This window comes from Manacus candei, unplaced genomic scaffold (assembly GCF_025592945.1).
Source record: "Manacus candei isolate 608988 ecotype Guabito, Panama unplaced genomic scaffold, ASM2559294v1 h1tg000148l, whole genome shotgun sequence".
NCBI classification, from domain to species: domain Eukaryota; kingdom Metazoa; phylum Chordata; class Aves; order Passeriformes; family Pipridae; genus Manacus; species Manacus candei.
Window position 1 is genome coordinate 190,945 of NW_026138196.1, and position 12,764 is coordinate 203,708.

Genomic DNA, 12,764 nt, shown 5'->3' on the forward strand with positions numbered 1-12,764 from the left:
ATACCAATAGACACCAGAACAGGCTTAGGCCTCCAAATTTGGACCCTTTATTTCTGATATGTAAAGTTAGACCACTTTAATACCCCCCACTGCAAGTTTCTTGCAGTTTTGGTGACAATAAATGGACTGCAACTCGCCTTTAGGCTGTTTCATCCCAGGAAAAGTATGGGAAGTGTGAGGAGCATTTTGTTATGAAGAAGTGGAGATACACAGATACTTCTGTCTACGAAGATGTGCTACCCAGGACACAGTGGGATGGAATAGCAGTGTTCAGATTAGGGGTGGGTATGAGCCAGGTCCACGTGTGCAGAGCTGAGGGATTTGCTTTGGTGGCAAATTCCACACCTGGGAAATGCTGGTGCTGACCCTCGTGTTTGGGAAATAGCTAAAAATATCTCACAGATGTGTTGAGCTCTGTAAAATCCACGCATTGTGCCAGATCTACACTTGGTCTTGCTTAGCAGCTCGGCCAGTAGATGTTGCTCTTGGCTCACACTGACGCGCTCAAAAAAAAGGATGTATCCAACCTGAGATGTTTGAGAACCCTCTGAAGCCAGGAAGTGCAGATCCATCCATCCTTCACCCAGCTTTCTGCTTTTGGCCATCGTGGAAAATCCCAATGACCACAGAGAAAAATAAAATATGACACAACTCTTCAGACAGCAGTGACTTGTAATTAGTGGGTATAATTGTTAGAGGTTTGCTTTGTGTGAAGTGAGAGTTGCTGGACAGGCAGTCAGTGTCTATAGGGGAGGTGTTGGTTGCTCCAAGCCCCATCTAACCTGGACTTGGATACTTCCAGGGATGGGGCATCCACAGCTTCTCTGGGCAACCTGTGCCAGTGCCTCACCACAGCCTGAGTAAAGAATTTCTTCCTAACATCTCATCTAAATCTCTATTCCTTTAAAGCCATTTCCCCCTTGTCCTATCACTATCTGCCCATGTAAAAACTCACTCTCCCTCCTTCATAAACCCTCTTTTAATTACTGGAAGGCTGCAATGGGGTTATCCAAATGGGATTTAGCCATGTTTCTCATTTCATGGTGTGATATAGGAAAGAGAGTCACCTGGTGTACTGGCTCTTCATCATGAATACTCCTGGCAATCAATGATAACCCAATAACTCCTGACTCCCCTGAGCACCAAAGATGACAAAAAGGGAAAAAGGTAAAAGTGAAATCTTCCACCATCAGTCCCCATCCTCTGGATCTCCTATGGATTCATTTTTGCTCAGTTTTGGGGAAAATACCACCCTTAGTCTGTTCAGAATCTGCCCATTTGTGCAGAGAATCTTGCAGCTCAGGGAGGTTTCTCTGCATTTCCCTCACAGAAAAAATAGCAACTGCACATGATGATGTGCAATTAAATAGGGTCAATAATTTGTAAAGTAGTCTGAATCTCTGTATATCTGGTAATAAACCCACTCTTCCCTCTCCACGCACATTCACCTCACTCCCTCTGTAGTACCAATCACAGCAGTAATTAGGCACAGCCTAATGCCAGCTCTCAGGATCAAGGACTGTCTGTGACTGTTTCACCCACAGAGGGCCAATCCCAGAATGGCTCTCATCTTACTCAAGGCCTCTTAAGAGTGCTGGAATATAAATGACAAATAGCAATAACAGAAAAAAATCATTTACAAACTGCTGGGTAAATGCTGAGCCTTCCTAGCATGTCCTCATCATCTGTGCCAATATAATCTCTCAGTACTCTGCCTTTCTTTTCTTAAGCAGGGCCTCAGACAAGGGAATTTCACATCAGATTTCTCCCTAGAAACAAAAGGTTTTAAGCCTTTAAGACCTTGATCTCTCTTGGCTGAAGATTATGGGTATGGGGGACTGGATCAGCAGACTCAGGGTTAAAAAATGCTCATGAAGATGCTTTCATTAGGGAAAAGGTTTTCTTGTAGTGGTGATAACAGGAGAAATCAGAGGGGGGCCTCCCCTGTAGCAAGGTAACCTGTCTGTTCTGCATCAAGACATCATAAAGAACAAGAGCTCGACTCCTGTTTAGTTTTCAGGGTAGAAACGTAGGATTAGACCGCAGGTCTGCTGCCTGCAGGGTCAGGTGAATTCCATTTGGCATCTCCTTGTGCCACTCTGGGACTCGGAAGGGACATAACAGACATGTGTGAATAATCCCCTCACCACTGACAGAAAAGGTCGTGACTTTGGGTCCAATTGATTACAAATCAGGCTGAGAATTGCTTTATTCATTATAATCCAGGGTCTCTAAGGGGTCTGTGAGCAGATTGCTGTGCCTGCATTCTGTGTTATAGTGCCCCAGCTTTGGATTCCCAGCAATGACTCGATGCTCACACCACACCTCAGCCTCAATGGCAAGAGATCAATACTAACCTCGTCATTATAATGCTGGTAAAGGTTGATGATATTGATTTCTTGCCCTTGATGCTAAAGCATGTTGGAGACCATGTGATCATTATCCCAGATGCAGAACTGCTACTGCTGGTTCCTTAAATTGTCATTAAGCAATCCAGCAGAGCTTTGGATGCCTCCAATGGTTTGAACATATCTCTGCCTTCCCCTTGGACTGAAGAAATTTAGGAATTTAGGAAGAAATTCTATACTGAGAGTGTGGTGAGGCAATGGGATAGGTTGCCCAGAGAATCTGTGGCTGCCCCAACCCTGGAAGTGTTCAAGGACAGGTTGGATGGGGCTTGGAGCAACCTGGATAGTGGAAGGTGTCCCCACAGCAGGGAAGTTGGAATGAGTTGACCTTTAAGGTCCCTTCCAATGCAAATCATTCAATGAGTGTACGGTTTTATGATCCCACACCCCAAAGGTGTTAAAGAAAAGGAAATCTTCAAAGGCATTCATTACTGTAGGATGGAAAATATCAGATTAAGCTGAAATCCTGACATTTTTACTGAATCTTGCCTTGGCCTGGGCTTTGAGCATCCTGGTCTAGTGGGAGGTGTCCCTTCCCATGGCGGGGGGGTTGGAACGAGATGATCTTTGAGGTCCCTCCCAACGCAAACCTTTCTATGTTCCTGTGACTTAAATTCCCATCATTTATCACTCACTGTGCCCAAGTGATATGTGAGCCAACTGTTCTGCCTGTCCCCCTGTTAATGAGGGGAATCAAAATGAGACAGAAGCTACACACAGAGAAAAGCCTGAAACCTTCTCCCCTCTGCAGTGGGAAACACTGACAACGTGTCAAAGGAAGAGCTCCCAACACCAGCCTGTGCCCAGCAAGGCAGCCTGGGTGAGCGTCTCTCCATGCAGGATGAGTGTAAGTGACAGCTCTGAGAAGGAGGGGACACAGACAGGAGAAATTCCTGCTGACAACTTGCTTGTTCTCCAGCCTCCCTCAGAGGTGCACACACCCCCCCGAGCCCTTTCACGTGGTTTTCATCCGCCCCCATTCCCCTTCCGGGCAAAATCCACATCCCTGACATCTCTGTGTGAGGAGAATTTGGCTCTGTGTGTCAAAACATCATTAAATGTTTGGTTTAGGAAGTGCCAGGGTGGCCGTCTCAGTGTTGTGCCGGAGTTTGTGTTTCTGGCTCTGTCTTGGGAGCAGTTGTTGGAGCCAGGACTGCTGGGAGCCACAAATCAGTGTTTGCAGAGCAGCATCTCCTTGGCAGAACTTCTCTGAGAGGGGACACTTGACTCCTGGCTTGTCCTCCTGTGTGATTTTCTCCACGTCCTGCTGTAATATGCTTACCTTAAAAAAATTTAACTTCTCTCAGTGCTGTGTGGAGATACTGCAGGCGAGACTTTCAGCTTTACAGCCCCTCCCCGGTTCACAGTAACAGCACAACCCTGCCTGGCAGTGCTCCTGTGATGAGAAATGTGTCGTGGCTCGTGGAGGATTGAGAAACTGTGGTCTTGGGGGCCATAGAAACCCTTCAGCTGGAAAGGCTGTTCAGGAAACAAGATGAAGTTGCACGGGGCTCGCAAAGCTCTGTGTGTTACAACATTTCACAGCATTTATGGGTTTATGCAGCGCTCTGCAAGTGTTTTATGGGTGAAAACTGAGGCTCTTCAAGCCAGGGAAGGTGGAACATGGAATCGTTGAATCGTTTAGGTTGGGAAAGACCTCTAAGATCACCGAGTCCAACCATTAACCCAGCACTGCCAAAGCCACTGCTAAACCACGTCCCCAAGTGCCACATCCACACATCTTTTAATGACAAGAAAGCAAATTTCACAAATGCCCTTCTTTGATTATTTTTTTTTTTTTGAACGAGCTTTTACGAAAATAGAGTGACACTCAGATCAGGAAAGGTTTCAATCAGCTTGGGCTGCACACTCTGGTTTTAATGTGATCACGTATTTCTCGAGGTGCAGAGACACACGTGTCTGTGCTGATATGTCCCCTCTGTGCTTTGCACCGGGGTCTGCAGCAACCTGGAGAAGCAAACAGTGTGTGAACTCAGCTCTGGTGTGATTCATGAAGCATCAGAGAGCGTGAGGGCGGGGAAGCACTTCATTCCTCCCCGCTGGTGTGTGCTGGCTTCCCCCTCCCAAGTCTGCTCTCTGATATTTTGCCTGCTCTGCTTTGAAATAAGTTAAGTGATTAGGCCTCTACGGCTTTCTTATGGGAAGATTCTTCCACGGTTTTATTTGATCTCCTGCTGCAGACTAAACATTCCCTTTCTCATTTCCCTGCCCACCTCCCCCACTATTTCCACATAAATAATCTCTCTTTATCCCTAGTGTTTCATTTGTAATAAGCACGGCTTCATGCTGGGTTTCCTTGAAAGCTGCACACTGGCCTCATTTCCATCTTCCTTAAGTGATTTTCAGAGCAGGGGGAGATTGAAACTGGTCCTAAATGTTAATCCAAATTGGTCCTCGTTGCCTTTATTTGCAGGGACTTGTGGATGCTGTCGAAATCAGTGACAGCTTTGGCCACTCGTCAGGTTTGAAAGATCACATCACTTATTTGGGTGCCCAGAAGTGAGTGGCCTGAGCAGATTTTGGAATGGTGATGGGCAACACTGGCTTGACCTTGAGCTGACTGTGTTCAGAGTACATCTCCATGAAGGAGATTCATAGTAATAAATTTAAGGTAGGAAGAAGCCAAGCAACTTGGAAAGCACCAGAAACCATCTTGTTGGTCAGATCAGGGTGGTTTTGGCCCAATATCCTCTCAGTAGCAGTGGCTACCAAGGGAAAACAGCATAACAAGGCAAATATACAACATCCAGCCAGCCTGAAAGGAGGTTTTAGACAGGTGGGGGTTGGCATCTTCTCCCAGACAGCCAGTGACAGGACAAGAGGACACGGCCTTCAGCTGTGCCAGTGAGATTCATGTGGATGAATTTCTTTACTGAAAGGGTTGTCAAGCACTGGAATGAACTGTCCAGGAATGTGGTGATGGATTCACCAACCCTGGAAGTGTTCAAGGAATGACTGGACCAGAGCACTCAGTGCTCTGGTCTGGTTGACAAGATGGGAATCAGCCAAAGGCTGGACTTGATGATCCTGAAGGTCTTTTCCAACCTTAACAATTCTGCGATTCAGCAACTTGCAACTCTGAGATTTCTGAGCAAGAGCTGCTGTTTTTTTATGTATTAGCATTTGGTAGCTTTGTCTCTCATGCATTTCCCTGGTTATATTTTGTGTTTGTAGAAACTCTGGTACCTTTTCATGCCATGACAGGCATTGCACAGTTTGACATCGCTCTGTGTCTGTGAATTATGTCCTTGGTTGGTTCTGCACCTGCCTCCTGCTGCTTTCATCTGACACTCCTCCCTTCCCAGTATTGGAAAAGATAATGAACAGCCAGTCCCTGGTTACCTTCTCCTGGTCACTCATGAGCTGTTAAGGCATGTTTATAATTTTTCCACCCTCACTCATCTCCTTTCCATGGAAGAGAGTCAAACAATGATGGAATGGTTAGGATTGGAAGGGACCTTAAAGATCACCCAGTTCCAGCCCCCTACCATGGGCAGGGACACCTTCCACTAGCCCAGGTTGCTCCAAGCCCCATCCAACCTGGCCTTGGACACTTCCAGGGATGGGGCAGTCACAGCTCCTCTGGGTAACCTGTGCCAAGGCCTCCCCACCCTCACAAGGAAGGATTTCCTCCTAATATTTAATCTAAATCTACCCTCCTTCAGCTTAAAACCACTCCCCCTTGTCCTATCACTTTATGCCCTTGTCATGAATGATTTTGCTTTTTAGTGGATTTGGGGGGTTAGTTTTTCTATTAATGTGCACAAACTGCAAACCAGCAAAGCATTACATGGGATTTATTCAGGAAAGGGCAGAGAATGAGCCACAGGAGCAACTCACTTTTGCTGCTGGAGACTTTCCACACACGGGGCATGAGGAGAGGACATCCTCCTGGAAGGTTTTCCTCCTTTCTTCCACAGAAGTAGCAAAGTGAATGTGTGACTCTCCAGGGAAAGATCATGGGTTTGTGTAATAGAAGGCTGTCTGCAAGATAGTCCCTTCTGGACTTGCTCTTTTCCAGCACAGTAGGAAGGAAAGTGATAAAGGAGCAGCTCTCTCACTTCCCCCACTGCATAACAAATTTAAGTTTCTGATGGTATAAGACAACCTTACTCTCAATCTCCTTTCTGTGTCCTTCCCCCTGTTTGCATAAGAAATAACATTTTTTTTTCAGTCATTTGTTAACTGAGACGATTCTCAGGCCCTCAGATACTGTGATATAAATTCCACTACAAATATTCCCAGTGGTAGCACACAGAACCGTGGTGATTTTTTTTGGAGCCCGGGCACGTTTTTCAGACACTAAATGCCCTGACCTGTCAAGCTTGAGAGAGCTGCCAACAAGATGTGTCTTCAGCTGGGGTCAGTGGGAAGCTAAATCCAAAAAATCCAAAATCGGAGACAGATGGAGCGTGTCAGCAAAGCCCCTTTTGCTCCATGGATTGTTTTGTGTTGATTCCTTAGTTTTTGCTGTTGTCACTGCCACCTAATTTAAGGCATTGCTGTTAAATTAAAAGGCATGATTGACTGACTGGCATCTGAGACACATTGCAGCTGTCAGCTGCAAAGATAAACTCTGGATCGAGATGCAAATCTTCCCAAAGATCAGGGGTGTTTGCATGAGGTGTGTAGGTGGAGCCCTCTCAGTTAATTTGTAGGAGGAAAGACCTCTTCTTTTGGCCTCTCTGCTTAGGATTCAGAGCAAGAAATGCCAAATATGAACTTGCTGGTTGATTCCGACCCTCTTGAAGTCTTTTCCATTTAACTGGAGAATTAAAATGCATTGGGTCAGCCTTGCATGAAAACTAATTTGTTTTAGTAGGTGATCATGATAAGAACTGACTGAGCAGGATCAAAAAACTCTTTAGAAACTGGATTAAAGGCCTCCCTGGATGACAGTCTCTGTGGCTCTCGAGCCAGTCCCACAAGCCTCAGGTGCAACAGCAGCTTTGAAAAACTCCTGCCAGGAGCCAGGACTGTTCTCCAAAAATCAAAACCACAAGTTAAAGCTCGCTGTGGGATCGAGGTGACAGCTACTGGTTGTGATGGGAACCTCTGGAGCCGGAAGCATGAGCCAGAGCCACTCCTGTTAAATGGAATAAAGGGCAAAGCGAGAGGAGCCTGTGGACCTGCGAGGCTGGAGCTGAGCAAAACTTCCCTAAGTGGGAAAGGGTTGGGTGTGTGACCTTCAGAGGAGTCAGTGCCTTTGAAAAGCAAAACCCTTTACAGAGCAGTTGCAGCAGACTCATTATTTCTGGATTAAGGACAGATGGCAACTCAACCCGCATCGATCAGCGGGGTGCAGCAGTTGGTGGAGAGCTGATGAAACAGGAACCTCCAGGGGCAGAAGGGACTTGTCTGCAAAGGGTCCCATTAACTTCAGTGCGAGTCTGTGCTGTGTTTCATGTGGGTTATTTGATTCCCTGCACCAGAAAGGTCTCCTCCCAGCCCGTGCTTGAAATGTAAGAAGGGGCAGAGCAGGGAGTTGTGTGGTGAACAAGGGGGGATGAGTTTCCTGGAAGGTGGGAAGTCCATGAGGGTTGTGTCAGCTCAACAAGCAGAGGCTGAGGGATGAACTGAGTGATGGGGCCGCTGTGCAACCACTGCAGTGACCACACCCCACTTATGTCTCTTCTGCAGCATCTGCACTGAGCTGAAAGCACCTGTGGGTTGTGGAGCTCAGCTGCTCCACAGCCACTGCAGATCGTTCCCTTCATGGAATCATAGAATCCTTAAGGTTGGAAAAGCCCTCTAAGATCGCCAAGTCCAACTGTCAACACAGCATCACCCCCATGTTCACCATTAAACCATGTCCTTAAGTGCCATACCCACAAGTTCTTTGAACACCTCCAGGGATTATGACTCCACCACCTCCCTTGGCAGCCTGCTCCAATGCTTGACAACCCATTCAGTAAAGAAATTTTTCCTAATATATAATCTAAAGCTCACCTTGGCACAACTTGAGGCCATGTCCTCTCATCTTGCCACTTGTTACCTGGGAGAAGAGACTGACCCCCATCTGGCTACAACTTCATTTCAGGGAGTTGTAGAGAGTGAAAAGGTCTCCCTTCACCATCCATGTCTCCAGGCTGAACTCTCCCAGCTCCCTCAGTGACTACCTTGTTATCCAGCCACCCCTTTCCACCAGCCAGATCCTTTCACAGTGGGCAGAAGAGCCCAGTGTTGTACTCATGGCACAGCATTTTTCCCCCTGAAAGGTAGGATGGGAATAACTTCATATAACAGACCCTTAACCACTTGTTTACAGCTCCACTAAAAAAGACAAATCACCTGAAACAGTGAATGACTAGACCCAGGAAAAAAAGGAAGATTTCAAAAGGTTTATCTGACAGCCAATAAACAGGATAAATAACATGCAGCATTTAGTTTGTCAGGACCATGGTACAACCTGATGATAAAAAAGGACTGCTCCATAAAGTGGGGAATACCTTTGTCTTGGCTGTAAATGCCTGTGTTGATTTAGGAAGTGCTCTGGTACTTCTCTAACTTCTCTTTAGTACTCACAAATGGGATGGAAACTGAGGAATAAGGAGAGGAAGGAAGTTATCTGTGCTCAACCTCATAAAGAGATCTCATTCCAGTTAAAGTTTTGAGATCATGATGGTTTTTATCTTATTTTGACTGGTTCTCCCATTGCTGAGGATAAGCAGAGTAAGAGCTACCCCCTCTACTCTGTTCTGATGAGACCCTCCCTGTAGTGCTGATCCAGCTCTAGGATCTCCAGCACAGGAAGGACATGGAGCTGTTGGAGCAAGACCAGGGGAGACACCAAGGTGATCAGAGGGATGGAGCAGCTCTGCTGGGAGGAAAGGCTGGGAGAGCTGGGATTGTTCAGCCTGGAGAAGAGAAGGTTTTGGGGTGATCTAATTGTGGCCTTCCAGGACCTGAAGGGGGCTACAAAAAAGATGGAGAGAGACTTTGGAGAAGAGCATGGAGTGACAGGACAAGGGGGAATGGCTTCAAACTGAAACAGAGTAGGTTTAGACTAGATATTAGGAAGAAACTCTTCATTATAAAGGTGGGGAGGCCCTGGCACAGGTAGCCAAGAGAGCTGTGGCTGCCCCATCCCTGGAAGTCCAAGGCCAGGTTGGATGGGGCTTTGAGCAACCTGGTCTAGTGAAAGGTGTCCCTGCTCATGGCAGGGGGTTGGAACAGGATGATCTTCAAGGTCCCTTCCAACTGAAACTGTTCTATTTTAAGATTTAAGAAGTCAAAGACTGGCACCTGTATCCCTCACTCTTTCCCATAGTGAGACCAGGCAGCACCTATTTCTGTATATATTTGAGGGGTCAATGTCATCACAATGGTTTCTATCCTGAAATGCAGACCTGTTTGAACAACCCATCATCAAACTAGGGACACCACAACATCCAGTGAATCTGGGTAACCAGTGTGCATTTTACTTACAAACACAAGATAAAATAACTTCTGAAGACACTGGAGCAATTAGACATTTTGTCTCAAAAAAGCATTCCAGGGAAATAAATCCTAACCCCACCTAAGGCTTGTGTGGAGGTGCTTTCTGCCTAAACCTAACTCTAATCTGCAAGGGAGTGAGAGCAAAGAAAGACATCCTGAAAAGGGCAAGCAAAGTGTTGGTTACCTCCTAAAGGAGTCTAGTTGCAGGTATCCTATTGATCAGCTCAAACCAGGCATCAGGATACCTCCCATTATGCCAGTGGCTTCTCCTGTAACTGAAACACAATCTGTGTCCCAGCAGGAAAGAGGAGAGACAAACCTGTTTTCCCAATACTGTTTAGAAAAAGAAGCAGCACAGAAAGTGACTTTTGAGGGAAAGACAATCTTCTTCAAGGTCAAATATTTGTTGTGTGCCAATAACAACTCCATCCTCGTGCTGCTGCCAGGATCTCTGAGCTCCTGGCTGGCAGGTTCACTACCCTGCATTTCCATCCTGCTCCATTCTCCCATGTTATTCTCATTATTAAGTACCTGAGCAGCTTCCATGACCATCATCAGTGTGAATGTTGCTGAGCATGTGTTTATTTTCACTCTGTCTTGGGAGGAAAAGTCAAAGCATGGTGGTAGCAGAGTGTGAACTCGTGGCTTTATGCTGTGCAGGTGGATGAATATTGTCCCATCCCTGAGCAAGGGGGTGCTGATAATGTCCCTTTATTCTGATTTGGCATCTAGTTGGGCTTGTTTTTCCAGAGAAGGCTGGTGTCCTGCCTAGTGTGTGTCAGGAGCAGCTCAGAGCACAGCCACGATCTCCACTGCCTCAGAAATAGCAATACAGGGGGGCTGAGTCAGCTCGAGTGGATCATCTGCATCTCTGAATCCTCTGGTTCTTGGCAAGGAAAGAAAAAGGGGCTTTATTTCGTTTTTATTTTTAAAAGCAGCATTTGTCTTTTTCCCAGTGTTTCCTGCCTTCAAAAAACTGCATCTTTAGCTCATTATCTTTCTCTGTGCCTGGACACAGCACACAGCTGAATTTCCTGGACCCGAGGCATCTCCAAGGGTAGCTGTGGGTAATGAGAGAATTCACAGCAGGAAAAACAACCATAGGAAAGTGGCCACCTCTGGGATGAAGGGCCACCTCTGCTCCTCCCCATGAGGTGGGCACACGATGGAGCAAAACAGCCAGGCAGCTGAGGCTTATTTTAGCAGATTTTAGCTTGCTGCACACAGGCCATGAGGAGTGAACAGACCACTGAGGGATGTGACAGCTTATCCGTCACCTGAAGGGCCTGGATGATCCCCTGCTGACTTTTTACAACCCAAAACCCAGCTTTGCTTGGCTCCCTGCAGGTGTTTTAACTGTGGGAGGCAAGCCAGCCTCAGATGGTCTTCACGGTCCACTCTGCCATCAACATTTACGGACATTCCACCAGGGCTGGTTGTTCCTGGCAACAAGCTGGGAAGATGCAGGGTGGAGAAGCTGCAGAGGCTCAGAATTTCCCTTCTGCCAGTGGCAGGATCATCTCTGCAGCAGGAGTTTGGTGGATCCATCACCTGTCAGGGAGGTAGCTGGTGGGACAAAGGGGAAAAAGCTGAGTGTTGCTGACACCAGCACTGAGCATGGCTGGGAGGGGAAGCCTAAAAACCATCTTCATCTCATGGTGCTCACAGATTGCTCCCCATGGGTTCTGGAAGGGTGCTGGAGGGTGAAATCATTCCCCTACCAAAGCTGTCCTCAGGAGTGGTGCCTCTCTGTGGCTCATCTGCACTGTGGGGAAAAGGAGTGGCCTTGGGTCATAGAACTCCCACCCTTATCCCTTCCCAGCTCCCTGGTCTTCACACAGTGTTTGTTGGGGGAAAGAGGAAGGAGACACAACCTCACTGATGCTGGATTTTCATCCTGAAGTGATTTCTGCTCATGTCTTCTGGGGTTAGAAGACAACACAAAATGGGCAGAAGGTCTTGTGAGAGGGAGGCCTCTTTACCACAGGAAGAACAGGACTACTTAAATCATAGAAATATAGAATATCCTGAGTTGGAAGTGACCTATAAGGATCACTGAATTCCAGGACAGCCCCAAGAATCCCATTACGTGCCTGAGAGTGTTATCCAAGCGCTTCTTGAACTCTGGCAACAGGAACAGGGAATAATTGAAGAGAAGTCAATACAAAGGCAATGCTTATCAATTCATCTCTTATGTCTTGACTTTCAGGTGGGTGCCAGTCTCCTCTCCAGGAACCAGCTGTAGGACGAGAGGGCACAGCCTTGAGCTGTGCCAGGGGAGGTTTAGGTTGGACATTGGGAAGTTCTTTCCAGAGACAGTGATCATACCTTGGAATGGGCTGCCCAGGGAGGTGGTGGAGTCACCGTCCCTGGGGGTGTTGAAGCACAGCCTGGATGTGGCACTAGACAAAGTGGAGTTGGGTCACAGGTCAGACTGGATGATCTCAGAGGTCTTTTCCAACCCAGTTGATTCTGTGACTCTGTGACTTTCTGGGCTACCCCGTGGTGCCCAGACTTTTAAGGACACCCGAGCTTTGGGGCTTGGCGGTGGGTACGTCGTAGGCTCTGCCAGGCCGGTATCGCCTCATCCTCCTCACTGAAGCTGATGAGGCTTTTCTGGATTTTGCCCAGGTGGTTGGAACTCGTGGTCGGCTTGGGGCGACTGCACCAAGGACTGCGGGGGAGGCCTCCAGACCCGCATGCGCTCCTGCAAACCCCTTCCCAAGGAGGGCCTCGGCTGCGAGGGAGTCCTGGAGGAGGGTCGGCTGTGCAATAGGAAGGCGTGCAATAGTAAGTGCAGGCATGTTCCCTTCGCATGTTCCTCTCCCTTCCCAGGAGGAGGAGCTTGGCCTTGTCCCTGTAAATAATTCGGGACACTCCAGAGGCACCAGGAAG

General features: G+C 47.4%; 1 protein-coding gene across 16 annotated transcripts in view; it reads left to right on the forward strand.

The window, feature by feature from the left end:
- The window catches only part of ADGRB1 (adhesion G protein-coupled receptor B1), a 300,832-nt gene that overhangs the window by 111,003 nt on the left and 177,065 nt on the right, over positions 1-12,764 (forward strand). For 13 of the 16 annotated variants that reach the window (XM_051771931.1, XM_051771936.1, XM_051771932.1 and 10 more), the window contains one exon: positions 12,501-12,659. The exons of 2 other annotated variants lie outside the window; for them this stretch is intronic. In XM_051771931.1, the coding sequence (XP_051627891.1) occupies positions 12,501-12,659 (159 nt within the window). Of the gene's footprint in view, positions 1-8,526; positions 8,648-12,500; positions 12,660-12,764 lie in introns of those variants that run through there. One more of the 16 variants, XM_051771944.1, reaches the window with a different exon arrangement.